This window comes from Astatotilapia calliptera, chromosome 22, assembly GCF_900246225.1.
Source record: "Astatotilapia calliptera chromosome 22, fAstCal1.2, whole genome shotgun sequence".
Taxonomy (NCBI): Eukaryota; Metazoa; Chordata; class Actinopteri; order Cichliformes; family Cichlidae; genus Astatotilapia; species Astatotilapia calliptera.
In genome coordinates this window covers 19,580,379-19,607,800 of record NC_039322.1, presented here as the reverse complement: position 1 = coordinate 19,607,800, position 27,422 = coordinate 19,580,379, and the positions used below count along the sequence as shown (strand labels likewise).

At 40.6% G+C, this 27,422-nt stretch overlaps 2 protein-coding genes across 14 annotated transcripts in view; one reads left to right on the top strand and one right to left on the bottom strand.

The window, feature by feature from the left end:
* The window catches only part of dync1i1a (dynein cytoplasmic 1 intermediate chain 1a), a 67,349-nt gene extending 55,479 nt beyond the window's left edge, over positions 1 to 11,870 (bottom strand). For 3 of the 12 annotated variants that reach the window (XR_003270925.1, XM_026155365.1, XM_026155366.1), the window contains exons 1-8: positions 11,329 to 11,869; positions 9,280 to 9,379; positions 8,859 to 8,992; positions 8,495 to 8,609; positions 7,813 to 7,900; positions 5,788 to 5,829; positions 3,349 to 3,408; positions 2,993 to 3,105 (exon numbers count right to left, since the gene is read on the bottom strand). Coding sequence is in view for 11 of the 12 variants with exons in the window: in XM_026155365.1 (XP_026011150.1) it covers positions 2,993 to 3,105; positions 3,349 to 3,408; positions 5,788 to 5,829; positions 7,813 to 7,900; positions 8,495 to 8,609; positions 8,859 to 8,978 (538 nt within the window). In the remaining variant the exon portion in view is untranslated. The other 9 variants (XM_026155376.1, XM_026155368.1, XM_026155369.1 and 6 more) reach the window with 9 other exon arrangements.
* A 117-nt stretch (positions 11,871 to 11,987) lies between these two features.
* Positions 11,988 to 23,841, top strand: pdk4 (pyruvate dehydrogenase kinase, isozyme 4). 2 transcript variants are annotated; one of them, XM_026156019.1, is made up of 11 exons: positions 11,988 to 12,345; positions 12,594 to 12,735; positions 14,349 to 14,420; positions 15,093 to 15,277; positions 16,441 to 16,530; positions 16,841 to 16,918; positions 18,428 to 18,504; positions 18,601 to 18,699; positions 18,934 to 19,047; positions 22,038 to 22,151; positions 22,465 to 23,841. In XM_026156019.1, the coding sequence occupies exons 1-11, from the start codon at positions 12,228 to 12,230 to the stop codon at positions 22,606 to 22,608; spliced, it is 1,233 nt and encodes a 410-aa protein (XP_026011804.1). In that variant the 5' UTR covers positions 11,988 to 12,227; the 3' UTR covers positions 22,609 to 23,841. The 2 variants fall into 2 exon arrangements, with proteins under 2 accessions (XP_026011804.1, XP_026011805.1); XM_026156020.1 differs by lacking the exons at positions 16,841 to 16,918; positions 18,428 to 18,504; positions 18,601 to 18,699; ... (1 more) ...; positions 22,038 to 22,151; positions 22,465 to 23,841 and having other exon boundaries at positions 15,093 to 15,303; positions 16,441 to 16,504.
* The last annotated feature ends 3,581 nt before the right edge of the window (positions 23,842 to 27,422 follow it).

The following is a 27,422-nucleotide window of genomic DNA, read 5'->3' as shown; positions in this document are numbered from 1 at the left end:
AAATAGCTGGAACCAATCGTGACTGGGGCTAATCCGATTGCCTGGCACAATGGGCACTCGGTACAGACCAGATCAGTGAGCAGCCAATGGGAAAATAACATTCACAGGGAGCGACGCATTACAATTACGTAGACGCAAATTGGTCTCGGAAATGAAAAGCCTTAAAATTAACTGGTTTAAATGAGAGTCACACACACAAACTACATAGGAGTTTGTGTTAAAGTGCCCGTGTACAAGCTGCACGCAACGTCAGATCAAATCCAATTTCATGAAACTGCACTCGGGCTTCGACACACGCTCACGTCACACCCACACAAACGCGCATAGCCAGCCACTCTGGGCACAAGGACAGATAAGAGAGCACGAGGGGTCAGGAGTTCGAGGAAAAGACGCCATGAGAAACTTCCTGACTCATCTGTCAATTATTTAAAGCAATTACAATAACGCACTCGGGCAAAAAACATAAAAACAAAAAAGATCAGTGTTATAGTTTTAATGTGACGACACCTCTTGCTTTTATGAATCAAATAGTAAATTCACAAAAGAAAAGGAATTATCAAATTAATACGTTTAATACTAATCCTCGCACTGACTCAATCAGATGGTTCTGACAAGACATGTGTCATTAGTCAGAATTACTGCTGAAAGACTCAGGATCTATGGGGATGCCACCATAGTCACATCAGACTTCAAGAACAGAGAAGAAACTATTTAACTTCAGAAGAACTTAAAACTAAGAGTGTGAGTAACTCAAAGATTACTAAGGAAATATGAATACAGTGAGCAGCCTGTTACCACAGGAAGACCCCAGCAATATCAATCCTGATCCACTCAATACAAACAGGCCTTTGGACAGTAGAAATAGTGAATATTTGCTAGTGCAGCTGCACGAGAACACCAAGGGCTACAAGCTGAGATCATTGCTCGAATTCCTTGAAGCAGATTTAACACAAACACACATTTCTATGTACTGGACACACAACTTCTTTGAGGATCAGTGATGCCTTTTTTTATATTTACTTCTTGAGGGTGCAAGAAGCCTTAAATGTCACACTTTTAGGTTCAACAGACTTTTATTGAAAATAAACCATGTAACATTTTTACTGAAATTTGAAATCGCAGCTTAACTATCCGTAGATGTGACCTAAAATGAAACGTATGCTGCAAGCCGGGTTAGGTAATCAACAGAAAGGAACAAGCCTGAATAAACACACAGGCAGAAATGCAGGCAGGTGTTACCATCTACCCTCTTTCCCCCCTTTCTATAGACACACAAGCTTTGTGGCAGTCTGCAAAGGAAGGGTCTCCTGAGGCCAAGGTCACCTCCCCGCAGACCAACACAGCTCTGCTCTGGTTCCCAGATGTTCATATGCGTGCACACACAAACACACAAAGAGACCTCCTGAGCATGCTCTTGGAAGCTGAAAACAAACAAACCTAAATGGACAGACATATTGTACTGCTGCGGGCGCTAACCAGTCACACTGCGACTATTTGTTTATGTGTACACAGACTACTTGACCTGCATATAGTAACTGCTGCGTGTTTATTTGTTTGCCTGCTTAATTGCCGAGTCCTTATCTCTTTAACTACCATATCTGTCTTGCACATTTTACAGCAGTTGCACGTTTGTTTGTCGAGACCTTGTATGCGCGAGCAAACATGACCACGATAAATTCCATTAAGTATACTTGTAGGCACATGTGTATGTGTGTGTGAGTAGATGTCTCCCAGCACACATATGTGTGCACTTGTTGAATAAATGATCTATTCCTGGGTCTGTCAAGGAAATGGGGGTGGGTGGGTGGAGTAGGGGTTGAAGCAGGCCATTTGGATGCTGATCGGTACAGACGTGTGTATGTGCAAGATGGTTGTTGCTGGTGGAGGGTGGGGGCAGTGGAATCCACACCAGACCATCTATTATAATGACAGGAAGCAGGAAGTACAACCCCTTCACAGTCACATGGCTGCCAGCTGTCTTGGCAACAAGAAGAAGGAAGATAGAGAAGATGATAGGGGTTGTGTGCATGTGTGCCAGGCTGTGTGTGTGCGTGTGTGTACCAGGTATTACTCACATTGTGGGGGACTTAAATCTGTTTTCCTTATGAGAAAGCAAGTCCTCATATAAATCCCTACATTTTAAGATGACGACATGTAGTGGTTATGATTAAACCTATCTCCAGGATATTATAGTAAGACGCTGTACTATCCTCTAAAGTTGTGGCTACACAAGTATTTGTGTGCATTTGTAATGTCCTAATGGGAAATCTTCATTTTTCAAACACAAAACCCAAGTGAAATTATGCAAAAACTCAAACTGTCCTCAACCCTAATCTCAATTCAATTCCTTCTCCATTAGAATGAACTCAAAATCTATAAGTCGTTCGCTTGCACCCATCGATGTTCCACAAAATCCACACTGCACTAATAAAGCTACATTTTAACCACATGGATCTGTTTAGTAGCTGCAACTCAGCACGCCAGCTCCCACTTACATGTATACATTTTCACAGGTATGCACACATACCTTCACGTTCTTCACATGTAGAACTCACACCCATTAAATGCACAAAAACACACTTTTGCACCAATTTCCTCCAAGCTAAAGCACACTGGACTTACAGCTTTCCTGATCAGGAATATTAAACTTTAATGAATAAACGTAAGAAGCACGTATTATTTCAACAGTGCCATGCAGATATGCATTTGTATGCCATATAATATACACACTGCAATTGCCCCTCATCTATCAAGTAATCTTGGGTGAATTATATCAGCCTGTTTCCACATATAACGAGAAGTCCAAAGCATGATCTGTCTTCTCCCTTTGTAACATCTATAAGCTCCATGCTTTGCAGGCTTAGACCTGGGTAACTAAATCGTTGTCACATTCAAAAACAGCAATCACTGTATTTCTCCTTTAGCATCCAAAAAGGCTCTAAAAATGCTCACTTGTGAACACATACACACACAAACACACATAAATATTCACCTTCAGACAGGGTGCAGGTGGGTGTCTGAGTCTCCTTGCTGTAAGAGACGACCTCTTTGGGTAGGAAGTCTACTTGTGTGATCTTAGAGGCCCCCAATCTCTGCATCCTGCGCCTGGATGGCAGAGAAGACGTTCTCATTAGCTCCTGATCTACTGTGGATAAATCCAAGCTGTCGATCAAACAGGGCATCATTTTTCATTTCAAACGCCAAAGTTTCAAGTAACAAATTACATTAAACCATTAAATATTTTATTACTTAAAGTCGAGAGGTTTTTCAGTATGACATGCGGTCAAAATAGGATGTTTTGCAGGTGAATGTTTTAATAGTGAACAAGAGGAGAGGAAAAAGCTGTACCCGAGCTCAGAATCAGCCTGCAGCTGCAGCACAGAGGGGTCTGTGTCCCACTGCAGTGTCCTGATGTCACCAACAGGGGGAGGGGGAGGGCAAGAGAGGACATGCATGTTTACAAACAAACACCTTATAACAAATACAAAAACACTAAAACACACGTGTCGTGCACAAACAGACATTAGCACATGAATGTGCGCACAATCTTATGCACTGACACCACTTATAATAGCCTATCACAGGAACTCCCATTGATTTTCATGCAAAAATGGCACTGGAAATAATTTAAACAGATAAAGGAGATGAGGCAGATATATTATATTTCATTAAACATCAATGTGCTCTGTTATTTTAAAGATCTCTGCTTACAAGTCGTTGTGGAAGAAAAAGATTGATTTATATCAGTGGAAAAGCTATTTGATGTCCTAGTGACTGCAGAAATATTTCTATGTACACTACATCCAGCTAAAACAAACATATATGTGTCGAGTGAATATACATCTGTAGCATGACTGACTAGAAGCCTGTACTACAAAGCAGTGGTCTCATCCAGGTAACTTCAGGTTTAATTCTGGGGGTTCAATACTGCAAACACGGTTCACTTCTTCCTGGGGTAAATCCCTGCTGCAAATCTAACCTGCTCCAGAGTTGGTTATGGTCTAAATTAGAGATCAACAGCTATGAAATCACCGCCCACTGACCAATCAGCTCTCAAGGAAACAGCGTCACCATTATGAGAAGTTCTCTCAGCAGTAAAGTCTAATGAAGTTTTTCTAAAAACATCTGAAGTCATCAGTGATCAACAGAGATTCTTAGACACAATTTTATTTTTTGATTTTTTTTTCTTGTTGGCTGCAAACAATTTTAACAATGTTATTGTTCTGTAAGCATTATGATCCTAAATCAGGGAATTTATTTTTACTTACTGACCTATCAAATTTACAGGTAGACTAATGTTTGAATTCTGTTTTTAGATTCATTCTTTACTGTTAAACATCACCGAGGTTACAGCTGAAAAAACTGTCTTTTAAACATTTAATGAAATATTTGATTGTAACAACTAAATCCTTTCATGTCTTAATGGTAGAGTCTGTATTTTTGCTGGCTTTCTTTCCTGGATTCAAAAAGGCTCAACTTTATTCATAAAACAGCTCTCCTCCAGGCTTATTGAGCACTTAAAGCACCCACACATTCATACAATGCTTTTAATACTAAACCGCAGTACAGTGCATTTCCAAACAGACTCCCCCACAATGTTTCTTTATCTGTAGCAGCTGTGTTACTTTCAGTCTGCATTATGTGTTTAACATCGTCATACTTTTCTAATTGTGCAGGGTTTTTGTTTATAAAATCCATGACAGTACATTTATGCATGTTTGTGATTGGTCAGATGCGGTCACTCCTTTCATATAAGCGTGCAGCGGAAACTCTGGGTTAACATAGCAAGTTGATAACCAGGGGCATTTGACCTTTTATCCTGATCGAAAATGTGACGGTAAGTGAATCTAGATAACAGAAAGGTATTCTGGGTATGTCGAAGTTCAGGCTCACATGGTGTTTTTATTTAAAACTAAAGGGCTGCTCTCCTGTAGTTTTTTTCATACCTATCCTCGCCCACTGTGCAGTTATTCTAAACATATTTAGGAAAAATTCAGTGTTTCACATTCAAATTAGTGCCAAACAATACATGGAAATCATGTAACACACACACACACACACACACACACACACACACACACAGCACATAATTTAATGGAAAAAATAAGGGTTTGAAAATTGCTGTGGTTTGCATACATGATGACAGTGTACTTTCTATACATCATCAATATTGAATACATCCCTGAGCTCAATGCTGAGATTGGTTTTGGGGATTTAAGAGTGAAAAAGTTGCTGCAGAAACCCGAGGAGTTCTGTGGCAGCTTGGCTGAGCTCTGGCAGCCATAAAAGGATAATGCTTCCAGCCTTCACTACACTTCTTGATGATACCTTCAGGGACAGCGAGCACACCCGTTAACATTCAGCTTGCGCTACAAAGCGCCAGGTGAGAGTGGCAAGGCATTTCTTTAGCCTGACAGGCCGGCTGTTTTACAGTAACGGGGATGACACTTTAAGCAGCACTGGCAATTCTCTGAAGACTGAAATGACTTCTGTGGTTCAGCTCATGAGAGCAGAAATCTTTCACCCCAGTATTAGAGGAGACAGGTAAGCTTCAGATGAGAACACCAGCAAAGAGTGGAGGAAAGCTGAACAGAGAAGCTGGGGCACTGCACTGTTTTGATCCTATAAATCACATTGAGGACACAAAAATAAGACAACTGACAACACTGTGGGTTTAATCTCCCTATGAGGGTAACCTCAGCCAAAGAGAGGTGAGAGGGTGTTGGGGGTTGGGGTAAGGGGGTAGGGGGTGAGGGGGATTCCTGTGTTTAACATGAAAATGCTTACCTTGAGGTCTGTGCTTGGGACTTGTTTTTAGAGAAACCTGACCTAAGAAGGGACACACACATACACAGCCACAAATGGAGAGCTCAAAATGGCATGCCATCATTCAGGGTGGATTTGGGGGTAAAAAAAAAAGAAAGAAAGAAAAAAAGAAAAACAAATCATTCCAGGAATTAACACTAACTCACCAATTTGTAAAATCCAATTTGTAAAAGCTAAAAAGAGATGAAAAATCCTACATAAGGCAATTTCTGTCTAATACAAACTTTTGCATGTTCTGTAGCCCCAATTCCACCCCTGGCTGTACCAGAACATCACATCACTAATGACCCCTGAAGGCATCACTCACACATCATCCTCACAGTCAGCTGTCGTTAAAAAGCAATGGAAAGCGCTTGATGACCACTCGTGTCTCAACAGCATTCACCAGAGCCGCCATGTGCAGAACTCAGAGAGCTCCAGCACGTGTCTGGGTGAGTAATGAATGAACAGGCGTAAAAGTAAATCCTGCAGTAGCCTGAGCATGTATGATGAACGAGCGCTGTGATTGCAGCCTGTGGAAGGGGAAATGCTTATATTTTGTCACTTACGCTCAAATGAGCCACTTTGAGACAAACATATGGTTCATGTCCATTGCTTCATACAAGAGCTAGTTTTATTGGCTCACTGTGGCTGCTTTCTAAAGGTTTTCCACTATGGTTCGTGCTTTCAACAGCTTATATCTGGATTTATTCTACAGGAAAGACATGAAAGGAAAAGCTGTAAAGTGGTCATCAAAGCACTGGATGCCATGACAAATGAAAGACACCAAATTCAAATCCTAACCTCACCACTAGGAACATTCATCCTTACCTAAACCTGTTGAGCCATTCACAAGGAAAGAAAGAAAATATGTCATATGAACCATAAACACCCACAGCCAAAAGCCTTTTAAAATTATTATCCTTTTAAGATGTTAAGTCTTCAAGAAGCCCTACATCGGTGCACAACTATACAATTTGTTGTATAGTTCTCAAAGAGAACCAAACATGTGAGGATAAAAACTTCTGTCACGGTTTTCAAGTGTCTCCCACGCAAATGCACTGGTTGAAAAGAATTAAAGGAACACTTTTAAAGCACATCAGATCTCAGATTGGGGAAAAATTACGCTGGATATTTATAATGATATGGACTGAGTAATGTTAGAAACCAAAGGATGCCATTTCATTTGATGGAAATGAAAATGATAAACGCTCAAAACTCAAAGTGAAAAATGATGTGGCAGGCTAGTCCATCACCGCAGTAACTTAAAATGCTTCTCAGTTGTGTGTATAGCTCCAGCGTGCTTGCATGCATGGCTGACATTCACACCAGTGGCCTGCTGGCAGTCCTCATCCTATTCCAATTTGCACAAAGGGGCAGATACTGGTCCTGCTGATGGTTTAAGGACTTCATACGACACTGTGCAGCGCTATAGAGTAACTGCCTGACTCCTGGAATCTCCTTCATGCTCTCAAGACTGTGTTGGGACACATAGCAAATCTTCTGGCAATGCACGTATTGATGTGCCATTCTGGAGAGGTTGGACTACTTGTGCAACCTCCAGGTATCACCTCACCCTACCAGTAATGACACTGACCCTAGGCAAATGCAAAACTAGTGAAAAAACAAAAGATGAGGAGGGACAAAAACACCTGTGGCCTCCACCTGTAAAACCTTTCCTGTTTTGGGAGATGTCTCATTGTTGCCCCTCTAGTGCACCTGTTGTTCATTTCATGAACACCAAAGCAACAGAAACTGGTTAACACCCCCCTCCGCTACTTAACTGACACAATCAATATCCCACAAGTTTAACTGACTCTGATTAAAAAGAGTTCCTTTAATTTTTTTGAGCCGTGTGCTTAAAATGTAATTTTTGTTTGATATGAGACGGTGAAAAATGTTTGATGAATTTGTGTTGACCCTTAGAAATGTATTGATTTGAACAAATGAGATGAACTAAGGCTTCTGGAATTACAGCTCGGCATACAGTGTTTGATTTTGGCCCACCTGCCTGCTGCTCCTCCATCGGCCGAGTCCTGGCTCCCTGTCTCACTGGGTGTGCTTACTGATTTGGAGGGGGACACAGGAGTCGGGACTGAAAAATAATTAAAAAATTTACATTATAAGCTGCATGTCATTGACAAATAAAAAAAAAAAGATCTAAAACAAAAAGACTATCACTCATTATTATCTATTTATGTTCAGCAGCTTTTGAAGACACGTTATAAATAACCTAAGCTTATAATAAGCACTGGAAGTGACCCAGTTTTGAGGTGTAGGGGGTGTTATTACAATTTCAGACCACTAGAGAACAGTGATCTTCCAAAAGCTCATTTCAAGTGACCCTGAGGATTTAACCTGCTCTGATATTTGAAGATTTATCATAAAAGGAAAGCAACACTCATTTGTAAACTCAAATGGGTCCAATAGAAATTGTTTGATTACTTCTGATCAATTATTTCTACCAAATTTCAGAACAGAGATAATCAAAGGGAGACAACAAATTAAACACATAGCTGGTGATTGTGTGCATCTTAGCCTGATGCATGGAGGGTTTTTGGCTGTAATAATGAAGGTTAGTGTAGTTTTTGAACAAAAAAGCTATTCTCTGGTGTAAGTGTTCTAGTAAACATTTCAGTAAAAGGAGTCAAAGAACATTTTAGTATTCATTTATTACAATACTGCATACCTAGTGGAGGCTCTGGTGAGATCCCAATACTCTGCAGCAGGGCCTCAGTCTCCCTACGCTTGCGATCTAAATCTGAATCTTCTGGGGTCGCTTCTGTCTTCTGCTGGCTTTCTGTCTGCTCCGGATAAGTAAAAAAACAAAAAACACCAGTTTATCCATCATAACTCAAAGAACAGCTTCACTGCTCTAACATCATAGATTAAGACATGCAGCTGCATGCACATTTTGATCCATACTTAAAACACCGACCTTGTGCACATGCATAGATGCTGTTCGTGTGTCACAGCCTGACAAAAAAATCAGTCAACCGCACACAAAAAAGGAAAACATACAAAATGAGTGACGATGGTGGGAATTTACTCACTTTTTTCCTTACCTCTTTCTTCTTCCTCTCCTCCTCCTTCCTCTTCTTCTCCTCCCTGATCTGGGCAAGGCGCTGCTTCTTGCGCTCGAGCTCAGCTTTTAGGTCGCTTTTGTCCGACATGGTGTCCTGTGGGGCTTAAAGTAAGATGACCAAACAAGAATGAACTACATATGATTCTATTAAGCATTGATTTAGAAAATCTCCTGTGTGGCAGCTATAAATCTGTATGAGACAATGAATAAAAAAAAAAGTTTTGACGTATTTTTAAGTTCAAAACTGGATTTTTGATTTGAAAGCCAAAACAATATCGGTTAGCATAACCAAATATGAATATAAAATACATATATTTTATATATATTTCTTGTGTCATGGAACAGCTGCCACCCTTACTGAGCCAAGTGGGGCTCTTCAAAGAACCCACCTTACGCTACTAGTGGATGCCACCTGGGAAGTGGCCCAGTCAGAGCTGTAGAAGCTCCAGGTGTCTGGGATAAGTGGGTCAATACTGAGAAGAGAGCAATCTTGGCAGAGTGAAGTACAGAGAACATACACAATGGTTCTCTATTACAAGGTTGAAAATGGATTTATTTAATTTTTTCATTATTCTTTACCCAAACACAGCTGAGTGAATGGGCTTAATTTCAAAGATATAAACCACATTATTACCACATTCAGAGTGCTGTTTTGTTGCAGTAGTACATCACATTTCTATAGCTCTCAATGGAATTTAAAGCATACTTCCTGTAACAATTTTCTTACCTTTTGAGAAAAACCAGCTTTGCCTTGTGTAAATTAACTCAGCCTATGCTTTTCAGGATCAACTTCCTATTTGATGCTTGCCCCACCCACCTATGCCAAGTCAAACCAATGGGGGCATCCATGTGTGCAGTTCTAAAGCCAGGGCTTAACAAAACAAAGTTTTCTTAAAACCTTTGTATAATTATGCTCTCCTGTTCTAATTCTTTCATTTAGTTTAACTCATCCCTTAGAGCTGCACCATGTGATCTACTGGTTGAGCTCATCGAACTATGAGCCTGCTACAGGCTGCTAATTTGATGCCTGTATTAGCTGTTGCACGTGGTAGCAACAATATATAAGTGATTGGCCAATTTATTAGGTACATCTGCTCAGCTGCTCATCAACACAAATATCTAATCAGCCAATTACATACCATCAGTTCAGTTTCATTCAGACATGGTCAAAATGACCCTCTGCATTTCAAACTGAGCATCAGAATAGGGGAAAAAGGCAATTTAAGACAGTTTGAACAGGGCATAGTAACTGATGCCAGACGGGCTGGACTCAGTATTTCAGAAACTGCTGATCTATTGGGATTTTCCCACAAAACCATCTCTGGGGTTTACAGAAAACTTTCTGAAAAAATATCCAGTGGGCAGCAGTTCTCAGGGAGAAAGTGCCTTGTTGATGACCACACCGGCAGCAGACCACACCAAGGTGGCGCTCCAGTCAGCTAAGATCAAAGTTGAACAAAGCATTATTACCTGGTCTGACAAATTTTGATTTTTGCTGTGACGTTCGGATTGTAGGATCAGACTTTGGGTTAAACAACATGAAACTATAGATCCATCCTGCCTCGTATCAACAGTTCAGGCTGACAATGGTGGCGCAATAGTGTTCGAGATATTTTTTAGCATACTTTGGGCCCCTTACTACCAGCTGATCATCATTTAGTGTGCTGGTGTATTGTTGCTGTCCTTGCCCATTCTTTTATGATGGGCATGATCAGCTTTTTGATGGCTGCTCCCTGCAGGATAACATGGCGAGGCACAAACCTCAAATCATCTCAAACTGCTTTGTTGAAAATAACAATGAGTTCACTGTACTCAAATCCCCTCCACAATCACCAGATCCCAACCCAATAGAGCATCTTTGGGATGTGGCGGAACATGAGATTCCCATTATGGATGTGCAGCCGACATGTGCAGGAAAAGTGAGATGCTATCATATCTATATGGATCAAAATCTCTGAATCTCTTACTGAATGTATGTCATAAAGAATTAAGCTAGCTCTGAAGGCAAAATTGGGTCAAACGTGGTATTAGGAAGCTGTACCTAATGAAATGGTTTGTGAGTGTATAGGCAGAGGTTCAAAACTATCACCAAACCTGAGTGTTAAGCACACAATTAAGCCTATCTGCCGCTGTGTAGGTCGTTTTATCTTCTTACACATTAGCACAACAGAGCTGACACATACAGAGTCATAACAGAAAAGATAAAAAACACAACTACATATGCAACAGGAAGAAAAGCAAAATTTACTGTGCTCCATTGACGGCTATCGCCATTAAGGCATTCGCTGCTAGCTAATTGCAAATGTGACAGCATTTATACAAACGTCGACGCCTTTAAGGCCTTGTCATCAGCGTTACAATGACATTTAACAACACAAAAGGGGCCTAATTTACCGAAAACAACCGTACAGCGAATAGTGTTATTGTTTCACTCGTACCTCCTCGTCCACTCGTTGTGATAACGAAGTGTCACCGGCAAAGATGCTGTCTCACTGCTGCACCTCGGGAAAGACAAATCAACACATCCTCCACCGCTGTCCAAATGGCACCGTATCAAAGCCGCCGTGGTACCACCGAAGAGGTCGGTTAAGCCTTTTCGTGTGGTTACTGACAAAATGGGTTAAAACAGATGGAACAGGTGCACGGCACGCCGATACATCCCTAGGAAGAGCGAGCAGGATGATGCTGAGAAGGAAGAGGGGTTGAAATCCCACCTTATTTGACCACAACTGCGAACGCCGCCATCGTGTGGTCAAGATTGAGAAGTGCGTTTTAAACGGCTAGATCTGAAAGGTGAACAGGAATTATTCAGCATTTCGGACGCATAACTTTAACAAATAAAGAGGATTTAATTTGTGGTTTGGATATTTGAGGGTTTCATCCATATATATGTACGTAATCAGTCGGTTTTTTTACTCTAAGGATAAAAAAAGTTTAAATCAGATAAGTAATTCAGAGACTTCGTCGGTAGGGGATGCGCGTAGAGCACGTTTAGCATCCCTCGATGCTAAAATGACTCCACCCAAAGTGAGGACAACACGGGTTCTGATTGGTTGTTTCTGATGTCAATCTCTGCACCCCCCCCCCCCCTCCTTTCCCCGTCTACAGTCAACAACACACGTAGCACAGCACAGAAGTTGAATTTGAGGGGCACAAAGCAGCCTGTAAAATGCAAAGACGCTGCTAGAGAACAGAAACACCGGGGAACCCATAGTTTCCTCGAAGCTCTTCAGAGGTATGACACCGAGCTAGCTGAGAGTCGTCAAACTGGGCCGTGCTGAAGAGAGAAAGGACTGTTTGTTTCTGAGTTGGGGTCTGCAAAGGGGAGAGGGGAAAAATGAAGTTCGCTCAGTTTTTGCTGAAAAACAACTTTGTGGCTGGGATACCGAAACAAGTGGATAGGTTTTCTAAGTTTTCTCCATCTCCCCTGTCTATGAAGCAGTTCATCGACTTTGGTAAGTGAACTAGAGCAAATTGTTGTTGTTTTTATTTTATTTATTTATTTATTTTTGTGTTTGTATGTGTGTCTGTGGTAGTGGTACACTTCCAGATTTTAATCGTAGGTCAGAGTTCAGTTCAGGTGCGAAACAAACTGCCCGAAGGAAGCATATGCCCACAAAGATGACACAGAGGTCATGTTTTTGTGCTTGCTCAGTGTTTTTTCTTCTTCTTCTCCCTGATGTTGGCTGTCATGTGACTGCAGGCTCGGCCAATGCATGTGAGAAGACCTCCTTTGTGTTCCTCCGCCAGGAGCTTCCTGTCAGATTGGCCAACATCATGAAGGAAATTGATTTCCTCCCTGACAAACTCCTCGGCACTCCATCACTGAGGCTCCTCACCAGCTGGTAAGAAATTCAGATGCACAGCAACAAAAATCATATTTATGAATCCCAGATTCCTGCACTGTTCAACTGGTCATTCAAAGCATGCAGTTCACTCATGCCCTCTGCTTATCACCTCATAATATTACTTCCCACACATTACAGCATCTGCATATCTACAGTGACTTCACACACGCAGCCATCCTGTAGTTTTGCTAATCTGCACCTTAGGTTGTGTGACTGTTAACTTTAGATGTGCACCAAATCTCTTCTTTTCTCAGCCAGAGGATTTCTGTGCACTCGCTTGGCACCTGATCTGGGAACATGTTTTATGATCTGTTCTGGATTAGATAAGACAGCCAGTCCCTGTTTCACATGGTTGTGTTGTCCCAATGGGGCTTTATGACTTAATTATTAATGCATATGCCTGGTCTCGCTTCAGCGGTGCTCTGTGAGGAAGCAGCACCTGTTTTTGACTTTTGAGGAATGCATGCTACTTATCGCATGAACCCATGTGCATACTCCGATTTCAAGGTGTAGGAGAACTCATAACCATGTTGTTTTTTTAGAACGTTGACTGTGAGAAGAACAGCTGTGATCTCTTTATTGTTTATTGTTATCATACTGTAGCTATGTCTCTGACCAAAGCAGCTGAAACGTTTGTTCCTAGTCTAAAGAGGTTGGGCCAGGTGTGGTTCACTTCCTTCTGTAAATGTCCTTCATTCACATGGTGGCTAAAATAAAGTGCTTTGTTACCACTTTGGCATGTTTAGCCCTCTAGAGTTCCTGAACTTATAGAAAGCTCTAGTCCTTGTGGTGGGAATGCACTGGTTCCTGTAGTGGAAAAGGCCCCATTTACTGGAGTTTTACTGTCGTGTGTTCTGCCTCTAGATTTTACTGTATGCATCACAAAGCAAACACTACAGATGTTGGCTAGTCAGCCTTGTTTGTTTGCATGATTGAAGAGCTCAGCCAGCTTTTCTCAAAAACTAAAATAGCAGTTTGCTTTTCCACCAAAGCAGCATCACACACTGCAAATGGTACACTAACCATGTTGATGATGTATAACTTATCAAGCCCAGGCAACAACCCCACTCTTAAATAGAAGTCACAGCAGCAACTATATTTGGCCATGTACCTCATGGACAATAACGTCCTTTTTCCACTGAGCTTTGCTTGCAAAAATCATCGATCTGTTGTTTGTTATTGGTGTTGACGAGTCAAGACACTTGAGGCTTTGGCATTTGGGGGAAAGTTGCATAAAACATCTATTACAGGATGTCTTTTTGCAGAGTGTGGAGGGCCGGGAAGGTCATTTGAGGGACACGCTCAGTGTGTTGAGTTGAAGCTACACTGCTGGTTACCTTTCACCCAGTTTTTGTGCAGTGAGGCGGCGCAAGAGAGCATGACTAGATGAGCTCAGCACTTCCTCATTCACTGGTCTAGACCAACAACAATCATCTTTTATTTAAAGAGAGGATGTTGTTATGTCATATTCCAACAGCTACAGCAAAATTCTGCCCAGAGTAGCTTCTTTCACATGCTTCTTTTTCAATATATATTGCCTTTCTTGCCCTTTTGATTTGTGATAAATTAAACTGTGCTGCTTTAAAAATCTATTCTTTTGTGTCCATCAGGTATTCTCAGAGTTTGTTGGAGCTCATAGACTTTTTAGAAAAAGATCCAGACGATAAGGATGTCCTGAAAAAGTAAGTCGTATGCAGAAACTATTCACTACATGTGTACTAACTGTAAACAAATGTCTCTGCCAGGCTTTTTGTGTGTGTTACAAATCAAATTATTTATTAGGCGAGTGATGGCCAATGCTAATTCAACATCTGTGTAATGACACGTTAATTAATCAGTAGTGCAGTTGTCTGAATCCCTGATACGGTTCCGTTATTCATGCTCACATGAAATCACAAATACCCCGCATTGCATCGAGCAGATATGACGTCTCATTTTTGTCATATCTGCTCGAGCTGAACTAAATATACCCCGGTCTGGCAGGGAGTGAACTGGATTTTAAGGGAGGAGCAAAATGAATGCATTGGAATTTGAAAACTAAAACCAAGGCATCATTGTGCAAGAAAAAGTGGGACAGTGGACGTTTAATCACAAGTTGTTTACCTGGTTTATTCATTCAGTGCATTCACCGTCTGATGTTTGCTTTGACTTTTTGTCAGGTGCCATCTTTTTGAAATTGCTTCACTCAAAGCAGTTCCTTAAAGTTACTAACTGCATTTATAGTAGCTCACTTCTACAGCTGATTTCTTATATGGCTAACCTATGTGATGTGCTGTCTATGCTGATGTGCAGTAACTCTCACAATCATCGTGTCCCTTCACATATTCATGCATTTATCATGTTGTTGTCTCCAGCTTTACACAGACTCTAGTAAACATCAGGAACCGGCATAACAACGTGGTGCCCACCATGGCTCAGGGGGTGGTGGAGTACAAGGAGGCTTTCGGCGTGGACCCCGTCACCAACCAGAACGTTCAGTACTTCCTGGACCGCTTCTACATGAGCCGCATCTCCACACGCATGCTCATGAACCAGCACAGTCAGTATAGTTACCTGTGATTAACTGTGAGTTAATCCGCACAGTTGTTATCATTCACAGTTCATGTCATTAAAGGAGCCCTCTGAAGTTTTCATTTAAATAAAAGTGAAATAAATGAGGTTTAAGGGTGTTTTCACACCTGCCAGGTTTAGTCTGGTGTGAACACGGTAATCGCACTCAGGTGCTGGTCTCAGTCTGGTTCCTAATGAACAGCAGTACATTTCATTTATGGTGTGAATGTGAGCTAAAAAACTTCCTGTAGCCATGTAAGCTTTGCATTCTGGGATGCAGCAAGGTACAATACATTTGCAAAGGTCTGTACAGGCAAGCAGCTAGCTGTGAAATGAACGTAAATTCTCAGTGTTCTCCGATAGTCCAGAGCACAGAAATCTTCCTTCTGTGTTTATTTCAGTTGCTCCAATAAGCAGACTGAATGTTGTCTTGTAATTTGTAGTGACACGTTCCCGTTTCATTGGAGTTAACTGTTATTGTGTGCAAATTAAATCAGATCACAGGTAAAAAGTCATAAAGATTCATACCAGACATACTATAGGTGTTGACAACACCATAAGAAATACTATTGAGCCCATTGACTTCCTTTACATTCTGTATTGTTGGTCAGTGCTAAACAAATCAAAGGGAATCAGCTTTTACAGCTGAAGCTCTGTTAGAGATCTAAATTTCCAAGGAAGCTGGCAGTACTTATTTAGCCAGGCTAGTATACATCACTAGAAGTTAAGACAAAAAGAACTAAAATAAAAAAGAAGGTTAAGTGGAAGTAAAACCAAAAGCTTTAAGTTACACTTGATGAGCTGATTCAGCACCAAGTTGTGTTCTCGTGTATTTTTAAGAGCATTTTTTAAAAAGCTGCAGTAGCAGAAAAAGATTCAGACCCTGCTTTTGCAAAGGGGAGGAAAACCTGAATTACAATGTGCTGATTATGGACTTCCACTACTAGTGTTGGCTACTACATCTTTAACCAGTATGGCATAATCAAGGCCCAACCTGATAACAACAGTTTTACAGCGGTGTAGCACTGCTGTCACACTGACTATTTAATGAGTCTGGCTTTATTTCCAGCTGAACAAGCATGTATACTGTGTATGTATCACAGATGAGCCTCTCATATATATATATATTTTTTTTAAATATGTCTACTTTAGCATTGATATTTGACGGCAGTGTAAATCCGGCCCATCCCAAGCATATTGGCAGCATTGACCCCACCTGTGACGTTGTGGAAGTAATAAAAGGTAAATAATGATGTTTCTCATAGCTATGCACACACACTCACGCCCATGCACGCTGTGTGTTATCTGTTTTCCACCACTCATCTGTACATACAGCTTCGTGACCTTTTGACCTCTGATGTTTTGAGTCAACACACATAGTGTGTGTAAGCGGTGTTGTGTTGTTATAGTGCGTGTGCACATATGATCACTGTGAGAACAAGAGCGAGGACTTCTATACCCTTGTTATTTCAGGATGTGCAGGTCTGGGTTTTTTTTTGTTGTGGTAACAGTTTCTGACGCCGAGAACGTCACGTTTTGATTCACTTTGCAGATGCTTACGAAACCTCGAAGATGCTGTGTGAGCAGTACTACCTGACCTCTCCAGATATGAAGATCACAGAAGTCAATTGTAAGTGTTTTAAAAAAATAAGGTTTACTTTATAATTCAGGATGTAGCGCTGCTTGGATTTTCTGCTCGTTGCCATCTGTGAGAGGAAAGTTTTGCTGGGTTTCCTGTTCCAGAAACAGAACTAACTGAAAGTTACTCTAAGTCAGTTACCAGGGTGACAGGCTTTGTTAACCAATCACGATCACTGGCAAGTTTTCTTATCTTTGACTCCTCCCCTTCTGCTGCAGCTGAAGTCGCCTTTTGACACTCAGTTCCTCAAATGTACGGCTGATACTAGAACATGTATAAGAATGTGGTCACTTGCAGAAGTTTACATCTTCACAAACACTGAAATCCCAGTTGCATGTTTGCTGTTTACGCATGTTTGACAGTTTTATAATCAAGCTGTCATGAGCGTAGAAACAGGGATCACTGGACCTTGCAGATTTATTATCAGCTCAGAATAAAATCAGCAGGTCACATCTTTACAACACTGTGACTCCATGAAGGTGCTAAAGCATTGCTTGCATGTTACTGTTGTAATCCATGTTTAAATGAACAAATCTGTAGCAAGCCTTAGGATGAACAATCATTTGACTTGGCGTACTCGGGCCAAATGATGGAAAAAATACCTGCTGATTAGGTAAATATTTGTGAGTACATTTGAGTGTAATGACTTTAGGATTGTTGTGGACTTTTGAATGCAGACTGCAGATAGTCAAAATGTGCTGTGTAAAAGTCTTGAGCCATCCATCATTTCTTTATATTTTGCTAGGAAAATGAGAAAAAGTTGCAGCGATTTATTGAGACTTGTAGACACCTTTAGCTTCACCTTTACAATCATTCTGTCATTAATATATAAGGACGGAGACAGGAGTTATTTCACAGGGTTATATTCAGCTCAGAATAAAATCTGTAGTCTCAGTTTTTCTAACTCTGCGGCACAGAGTCACAATTTGGATAAGAAAGGCTCTGCTCATTACTTGTTGCAAATCCTGATACCGAAGCACCGTCGTTGTTGGCTTTATTCTTCTACTTATGCATGTATTTAACTCAGAGTGGACATACCAAGAATTGATAGAATGAACTCTCAAGGTGCCAAAGTTTTTGGATAGACGTGGAGCCCTTTGAACCGGAACAAGCCCCTGCTGTTCTCCTGAACATAATCTTTGTTAGTTTTATACTGAAGATATCTGTTACCTGTCTGCTGGCTCTGCCAAAACCTCGACACTAGAGGTTCCCAAACTTGAACCATAACATTCATATCTACATAGTAAAGATAGCTGTATGCCGTTTAACAGAAAAAGAAACTGCTCTTTAAATATATAGATGATATAGATACACCTGTTCTGTTACATGGTATGGTGAGAGTTGATCAAATAGAGTTTAATCTATCAAGGAAGAGATTCAAGAGACCAGCTGCACGCCTTTTAATAAGACCCTAATGGTTAAATATCTGTGACTGTTATAATACATTTAAAAAGTGTTTTTTGGGTTTTCTTGTGGTCAATGTTTTGAAATGTTTCACAGCCAAAATCCCTGGCCAGCCCATCCAAATTGTATATGTGCCATCACATCTCTACCATATGCTCTTTGAGCTCTTCAAGGTACAGTATTAAACACGCACTATTAAAAACAGGACATTTATTGCTGTTCCTCATGGGTCTCCTCACTTGTTTTTCTGACTCTGTGTTCTCTGTCAGAATGCCATGAGAGCTACAGTAGAGATGCACGAGACGAGCACGACGTTGCCCTTGATCAAAGTCCGTGTTTCACTGGGCACTGAGGATCTCACTATCAAGGTAAATGAGGACACCATGCGTGATGATAGGCTGGAACATTTAAGCTCCAGGCAGCACTGTACGTGTTGTACTTTGTTCTAAGTCTGCTCTGGGTGTATACCATAAATACAACTAACCTGCAGACTTGATACGCAAAGTACCACACTCTTAGATTATGTTTAAATGATAAAGAGTTCACAGGCAAAACACTAAGAGAACTCTTGTAAATGCAGAATGCTTGTGTTTTATTTTTAGATGTCTGACAGAGGAGGCGGAGTCCCTCTAAGGAAGATTGAACGTCTCTTCAGCTACATGTACTCCACAGCTCCCAGTCCAGTCCGCGTAGACAATGGTCGTAATGCCCCTCTGGTGAGACTAACACTGTCACACTTGCTTTTAGGCTTTTTTTTGTCCTTAAAGGTGCAAATCTTACTACTAGAACTCAGTAGCACTGCCCCTCCTCCTAAAGTTGAAGGTGGTGGGGTTGAAGCTATGGTGGCTATTGTAGGAACTCTGACTGCTGTTCATTTGCAGCAAGTGATGCAGGCTGTTAGTCTGCTGTTTAGCTCAGCTGTCAGTATGCTCGGTGTCCCTGGCTATTTATTCTGAAGATGCCCTATAAATTCCCACAAAACTCAATGAGTTTTTCAGGATATCTTGACCTTTTTTGTGAGTACTGCGATTTATTATGTTAATCTCAGTTAGCTGCTGTTAGTCTCTGTTAGCAGCTATCATCCTCTGTTAGCTGCTATTAGCCAGCATCAGTGAAACGTTTCTTGAAGTGGATCTAACATTGTTAGATTTAGCAAATAAACTCAATGTGAGAATTTAATCAAACTGATTATCTGAGGAAAAGTGAGATTTTTAGGACACTCAAGCCTAACATTTGCTGTCATAATATGAGATTATAATCAGCTATAAATCAGCTGTTATAACATTGTCTGCTGTCTGGAGACAGGAGGGCTACATGTCTAATAATGTGCTGACAGTAAGTAGCTGCAACAATATCTGGAATAAATGAGCATGTTTATGCACATGTTTGTGTGTTTAGAGCCCTGACTTCAGTTCAGGAAGTGGTGCCGGAAGTAAGGAGGAAGAGGCTGAGGTGGAAATTTATTCAGTCTCTAGCCACATACATCAAATGTGATTAGTTGGAAAGGTGTTCTCCATCTTGGCCACTGTATTCAAGATGGTGGGGGAACATGGTGGCATCAAAAACTGGTGCTTTCTTCTATGTATGTTTAATGGATTCGTTCTAAGTCTAAGAATCCAACAATTTATTGGAAGATGCAATTAAACACTAATAAATGTATATTTAAGAGTACAACATTCTTGTTTTCCATTAAACAAACTAAAAAAATACCTTACCTCTGTTTCTGCCACTGAAACAGAACCTGTACTGTGGCCAGTTTTTGCCTGTTCAAATTGTGGTGTTCATCAAAGCTCTATCCTTGTCCCACTGTCATTTTCCAAATATAGTTAAGTCCATAGGTTTTGAACAGTGACAACATTTTTGCAGTTTTGCCTGTGTACATCAAAACTGCGGATTTAAAAATCAAACAGTCAGGATGTGATTGAAGTGTAGACTTTCAGCTTTAATTAATGGAGGTTAACAACAATTTTAGAATGAAATTATACACATTTTTATACACATTAAAGTCTACAATTAACATATCTTCATGATATTGCCTTGAGGCGACTTTTTTGTTGTGCTTTGGCACTATATAAATAAAATTGAATTGAATTGAAATACTCAGGGTTTACAACAAGGTGCAAACTGGTGTTTAAACTCAAGAACAGAAAGACCACATTAGATTTTGCCAGAAAATATCTATTAAAAAAAGGCCTTCTCAGTTGTTTTAAACAAATCTTTGGACAGATGAAACCAAGATCAACATGACGTGTATGGAGAGGGAGAGACCACTCATATTCCGAAGTATAGCATATTATCTGTCAGACATGGTGGAAGGAATGTCATAACATAGGAATCTGTGGCCGCCAGTGTAACTGGGTCACTAGCATTTATTGATGAAGTGACTGCAAAAAGCAACCAAAGAGTTTCTCAGGCCAAAGAAATGGGATATTCTTCAATGGCCAAGTCAGTCACCTGATCTCAGTCCAGCAGAGCAAGCTTTATAATTAGTGAAGTCAAAAACTGAAGGCAGAGAGACCAAAAAGCAAAAAACAAGCAACTGAAAACAGCAGCAATAAGGTCCTGGCAGATCTCAGGGAAGGAAACACAGCATTTAGTGATGTTCATGGCTTCAAGACTTCAGGCTGTCATTGACTACAGAGGAGTTTTAAAAGCATTTCTTATGTTTAAAATTAAACAGCTTTATCCACTTAATTTAGGCCTCTTATAATGCAATACTATGTATGAAAATGACTGTAATTCCTAACCAGTTAATGCAAATTTCTTCGGTGAACCGCAGTGAATGAAAGTCTGCACATCAATGACATCTCGATAATTTAATTTAAACTGCACTGTGGTGGTGCACAGAGGCAAAACTACAAAAAATTGTGTCTTTATCGTTCAAATTGTGGACTTCAATGTGGGTGAATGGAGCTCTGCTGGGTCTCAGCTAGACAACAAAGGTGACTGGGCCTGTGATGTTAGACCTGCACAACTGTGGAAGGCTACAAACGTCCAGTAACTTATAATGGAAACTTTTTTGTCTGTTAAATCTCTGCTAAAGACAACATTTGATGACCTTGCCTGTACCTTTAATGATAGGTTCTGAAACCTTAATGACAGCACAAATCAATAAAGACTGTTTAACGACTGGGTTTTTTCCAAGAATAGCTGCAGAGGCAGAGACCACCCTCACTAACGTTTGTGGCAAACCCTGTCATTTGGTTCTGCAAACAGGCCTGAAATATCACAGAAACCACTCAGTTTAGAAAAGGGTCACTCCCAGTATGCTTTCAAGGGGTAAAATAGAGTAAAAATTCCCTTTATTGACAAGCTTTTATGAGAGTTTTTTAAATATAATTTTCAAAATTCTGGATTGTTCTTAGTTTTTCTTTGTTTTGGAGGTGCTTTTATGATTATTCTGGTGTTTTTTAATATTTGCAGTGTCTTTGTGTTAAGCAATATTTAGAAGAAAAAAAGGTGTTGCCTTCAAACCTGACATTAGGAGTAAACCTGAGTCTAATTCACCCTGTTTTAACCACTTACACAAACAAACATGGCTGCAAATGAGCTTATTACACCGTGAAATGCAGTCAGCAGTGGTTCACTGGTTTAAACTCTAACCATGAGAGACTCTGCTATTTTTTTAAATGTTGGAGTAGTTTTAGATTAATCTATAAAGACAGTGTAACCTTGTTATGTTTCTGCTTTCCCGACCTTTATTCAGGCTGGTTTCGGCTATGGCCTGCCCATTTCCCGCCTGTACGCCAAGTATTTCCAGGGAGACCTGCAGCTCTACTCAATGGAGGGTTATGGCACATCAGCGGTCATATACTTGAAGGTGAGAACAGCTCCACCTTAACACATAATGTCAAAAAATAACGTTGAAGGCCAAGTTGGTGCAGAGTTCACAAACTTGCATGCTGTTAGCCGGACGTACTGGATAGGCTGAGTGGAGGCAGATGCAGAGTAACTATTTAATACAGAAATGTTGTTAGTATAATTTACAAGGTTACATTCTGGAGATCGAGGGATGTCGTTTAAACAGGCTACTGAGTTCTAATTAGACACACATGGACCTCGGCAGGAGAGCAGGGTGGGCGGGGGTGTGGTTAGACTCCAGTAATGCGTTCCCCTCCATGCTCTATCACTAGGCCCTGTCTTCAGAGTCTGTGGAGAGACTTCCTGTTTTCAACAAGTCGGCCCTGCGGCATTACCAGTCCACCACAGAGGCCGATGACTGGTGCATGCCCAGCAAGGATCCAAAGAAGCTCGGCAGGTATGAGACGAGCGGGTGATGTCAGACTGAGGAAGGAGAATGAGGAAAATTAAGAAGAAGAGAGCACATGTCGGAGGAACCAAAAAGCTTTCAGCGTGTTGCTGGACTTGGATTTTTGTCGCGGACTCTTCTCTCTCCCTGAGGGAGGGCGGAAAAAACAAAAGTTTATTGTTGGTATGAAGAAAGCAGTAACAAACCTAAACCTGAATCTGATTTCAGACCAGCCGTCACGTAACATAAGCTCACCCCACAAAATGTGCTGCTAATGGGAATGGAACAATTAATAATCTCCTTTTTACCTCAGTGATTACGCTCAGAAAAAAAGTCCTCTTTGTGTTTATGTAACATTAGTATCATTCACAATCCAGACGTTTGGTTTATTAAAATCACAAGTATTTTGTGTTTGTGCATTAGGTTAAACGCTTTTGTTTTTTGTTTTTAAAAAAGGCCAGCCACAGCCGACTGAAGTGTTTGTGTCTTTGAGCGGAACGGGGGCGCGTTCGCTGACTGCCGCATAAACACAAAGGGAGCAAAGTCTGTTTCCAACGATCAGCTATAATATGCAGCGCTGCTTCGTTCACACAGCTTTCAGCGTTTCTTTGTGAACAACAGCAAATGTGAAATTATTTTTGCTGCGATGCCACATTTGTGTGTGTTGGAGGATTTTCAGTGTCACTAATTATGTACCTCGTGTCTTTATGCGAGCTGAAAGGAGTTTGAAAAGTCGAGTCATGCAGAGGAATGAGTGGAGAAATTTATCATGCCTGGTCAGATGGGTGAAAAATAGTTGCGAATGTTCCCTTTACAGTGATTTTAAAGTGTTAAAGTATGTGTGAAGTTTAATGGGAAGTACAATTTCTGCAGGAAGTTGTACTTTAGCTCCCTGTTTTGTAACACACTGTAAGTCTTCACCCTGTTATCTGTGCCTGACATGATACAGTCAGTATTGGAGGCACGTAGGAACAACACAAACAGATGAGAGAGGACCTTATGTAAGATGTAAGCCATTAGCTGCCAGACATACTTTTATATTCAATCCATTTAGTTTTAAGTTTGTCTTGGGAACTTAATGTTGAGAAAATCTTTTAACCTTTATGTGATGTTTTCCCTTGAATTCATAGATGTGCAGTTTTCACCTTTTACTCTATAAGTGTCACTCAAAGGCCAAGTGTCCCTGCACTGAGTCTGTGGTTCACCACTAAGAGGACCAGTGAATGTAGAAATTAAAAAAATAAACTCCTGTCACCTCTCAGTGTATCGTTTCTTCAGATCCACTTCATGCTTCTGCACTTTGTTGTTCATTTGAACAGTCGGTGAACAGAAATGAAACTGTTTACAGTCTGTAAACAGCTCCCATTTGTTACCGCCCTCTTAAAGTCTCCCTTCTCTTTTTCCACAGCTCGTTTTAGGAAACTTTGGTGTTTGTAAGTCGCCATAATAGACGCAGTCCATTGGCTTTCTGTGGCCGCCTTCCAATAGAGGCCGAGAACAGGCTGTCTTGTTTTGCAGCTTCCTCTGTGTGCCCACAAATGCGGTGCTCCTTTCTAGTTTGGTTTCTCTTTGTTTGTTTGTGTCACTCTGTTCTGTTTTACAGTTTACTGCCATCATCATACAAATACAGGATTATGCAAGGTCGATCTGAAAGATAAGAGAGAGTAAGACTAAGTATAAGATCAATAAAAGCAAAGACCTTTTCTCCGACGTAATCCTCACTGGTATATTTTTAGAATTAGGCCACTCGGGTCCTGGTCCTTCAGTCATCCTAACAATGTTCCCTCTACAGAATATGAACACAGGCAAATCAGAAGGCTACGTCAGACACTTGGTTTGGATCTCTGCTGTGAATCTTGGCATAGAAAGTTAAGAAATACAAGTGAAGACAAATATCACAGCACAAATATTAGCTTTGTTCCGTGTTCGACTGTGCAACGTGCCGGGGCACGAGTTCGCCTGGATTTAACCTTTCTACTGTTGACACTGTTTGTTTACTTATAAAGTTGACATGCCAGTACTGAAAAGCTGCAGCAGACACTTTTGGTGCATAAAGAGATCGACTGTCTTGTTTAATTTTGAGACTTCACAGATGGAGTGGCCCAGGATGGCTGGGACCATCTCCAGGCCTCCTTCCACTGAACTGGATATGCAGGTACTAAAAAGGATTCATGGATGGATTCAAGCTGCAAGTTTTGGTAATGTTTGGTAATGCTGGGTTGTCCAAAAAGTACAAAACAGAGGTCCAGTACAGACACCTCCACATGACCTATAGACTGCTGTAAGGTTCATAATGACTGTACCTTTCTATCTGAATTACTGGTTATAAACAACTTCTGCTCTTTTGTTCACATTTCATTTATTTGCAACTGCACTACTGAGCAGAAGCTCCCTTAGGCAAGCGGTCTTGTAATTTCTTCAAGCAGCTGTGGCGACCCCTTATGGATGAAGGAGCAGCCAAGGAATACTTCTCCAGGCTTCTTGAAGGACAATCAAAGCTCTTCTTTGGATGTTGGCTGCCTTTTGTTCCCACACTGCCTCAGTAATGCTGAGGTCTGGGCTCTGGGGAGGCCAATCCATGGCTGACCGTGGCCTACTGCTGCCTTTTCTCACTGTTCTTTAAGAATAGCTTCATTTCTGCTTATTTCTGATGAGGCTTCTGGTCCAGTGTCGGGCCTTTGCTGGATTTTTTCCCCTGTTTTTTAAGGACATGACTTTCACATAATTTCAAATGCTGTAGCTAGATTTTTTAAAATTTTATTTTAGATGTGCTACTTTTGTCCAGTTTCCTGCCCATTTTTAAGGACACACTGCACTTCATGCCAAGATGTACCAAGTTGTTGTGTCAATATCTCAACTATTATAGGCTCAAAACTTTGACACCGTATTATAATCACACTTTCAAGTACTGAAAGTGTGATTATCCAAACAATAAATATTTTGTAGATGGTTTTCTGAATATTTTAAAATGACTTCTCCTCGCCTCAGATATTCATTTTGTGTGTCTCTATAATGCATCATTAGAGACGACACAAAAATACCAAGCACGAAGCTTTAATCTTAACGTTTCATTAGGTTGACAGTTCATTTATCTCCTCTAGCGTCTCCTCCAGTCTGCCTCAGTCTAATGACTTCTTTCCTCTGTTGTACATTAGTCTTTCTCCCGGTGACTCAGCATCTGGATGAAATAGACAGACATCATTACAGCATGCTGTTGTGAAAGGACTGGGCCATGTTCTGTAAAGGATTAAAGGCAGACTTGACACCTTTCAGAACAGTTTCCTCTAGGAGAGGATTTACTGTGCTCATTCTGGTAAAACCTGAAAATAATATTAAGTTCTTCTTCTTCCTTTTTAAGAAGTTATCTCTGATCTGAGGGCGTCGGGTGCTTTCTTGCACTGCAGACAGTGTTTTCCTTTTTTTTGGCTACAAGCAGTCCACTGGAAAAACAAGCACTTGTTCCGGAGGGTTTTGTCAAGTGTTTGTTCTCCTGAAAGTGGAACATGAGTTTGAGAGTGCGCATTAAGGCTGGTTGCCGGGTAGATTTGGAGCCTTCTCTGCATGGGCTGTCCATAGAGAGAGAATCTGGTCAACACTGCACAGGTGGAAAATAGCTACAGCAAAGAGACTCGCACTAAAGACACTTTAGATGCTTCTTTTTGGGTGGCTAAAGGTCCCTCTGTCACTCTAAAGAATAAAGTAAATGCAAACATTTGCACATTTGTCGATTAAACATTTAAGGGTTAGGGAGTGATGCTGTCACTGCTTTAAAACTTCTTTCTTTTTGCTTTTCTGTTATCATCACCTTAGTCATTAATGTAAGTGATCTAGAGCTTCGTACATCTCATTTTTAGTCTTTTATTGGGTCATTACAAAAATGACCTATAGATCCCATTATCTCAGACTCCTCTGGGTGTTGGCAGAAACGAGACGCTGATAATCAAACTGTTTCTTTTTAATAAAATTAATTTCAGACTCACCAGGCTAGTAAAGGTGTCAACATAGCAATATATCTAAAACGATCTCTCCCCGCATGACGTCACGTTTAGTTTCATTTTTTCAATATATTCTACATTTATATCCTCAAAAATTGATATGGAGCAAATTAACTACTAATAACCTCTTTCAGTGGGTTCAGACGCTGTAGAAACCTTGGCTGTGTTATTTGCACTACTGATTAATCATGAAGCTGCTTTTGTTTTCAGGGTGCACTGTGTCACGACAGGCAGTGTTCGAAGCTCTGTCCTTCTAATTGGACACCTTCTCTTTATACAGACAAAAATGTCAATCCACAGCTCTCATTTAACTTTTAACGCCCCCATAATTTGGTCCTTATCTTTGAAAAGACCAAATGGTTGTTATTTTTGAATGCAAGAAATTCTGAATGTGGTAGTTTGTTCTCATAATAACAACCTAACAGAGAGAAGGCAACACTAGGAGTCGTTTGGGTTGGAAAAAAAAGAACTTACTTTATATATTTTTCACTATTTACAAGAAACAAAATTTCGGTAAGAATTTTCTCACAATATATTACAGGGAAGTTATTTTTTGGGCAGGCCCTAGCTCCACTATCAAGCCTTTATATGTATTACATATATCACTATGCCTTAAGATTCAGACTAGACACACCATTGCCATCTATACAACAAAAACACCAATGAGGAGGATTTAACATCTGGAAGCATCTTAAAGCTATTTTAACAAATCTCCCCTCCGACCCGCCAGCTGTCCTGGAATGTTAGCAGCTATTAACTAAAACACAGAAATGGCTCATCCTGCAAGCACAAAAAATACCTTTTTTTGTTCTTTTTCTGTGCTTTCTGAGGTTTAAATAAATAAAAT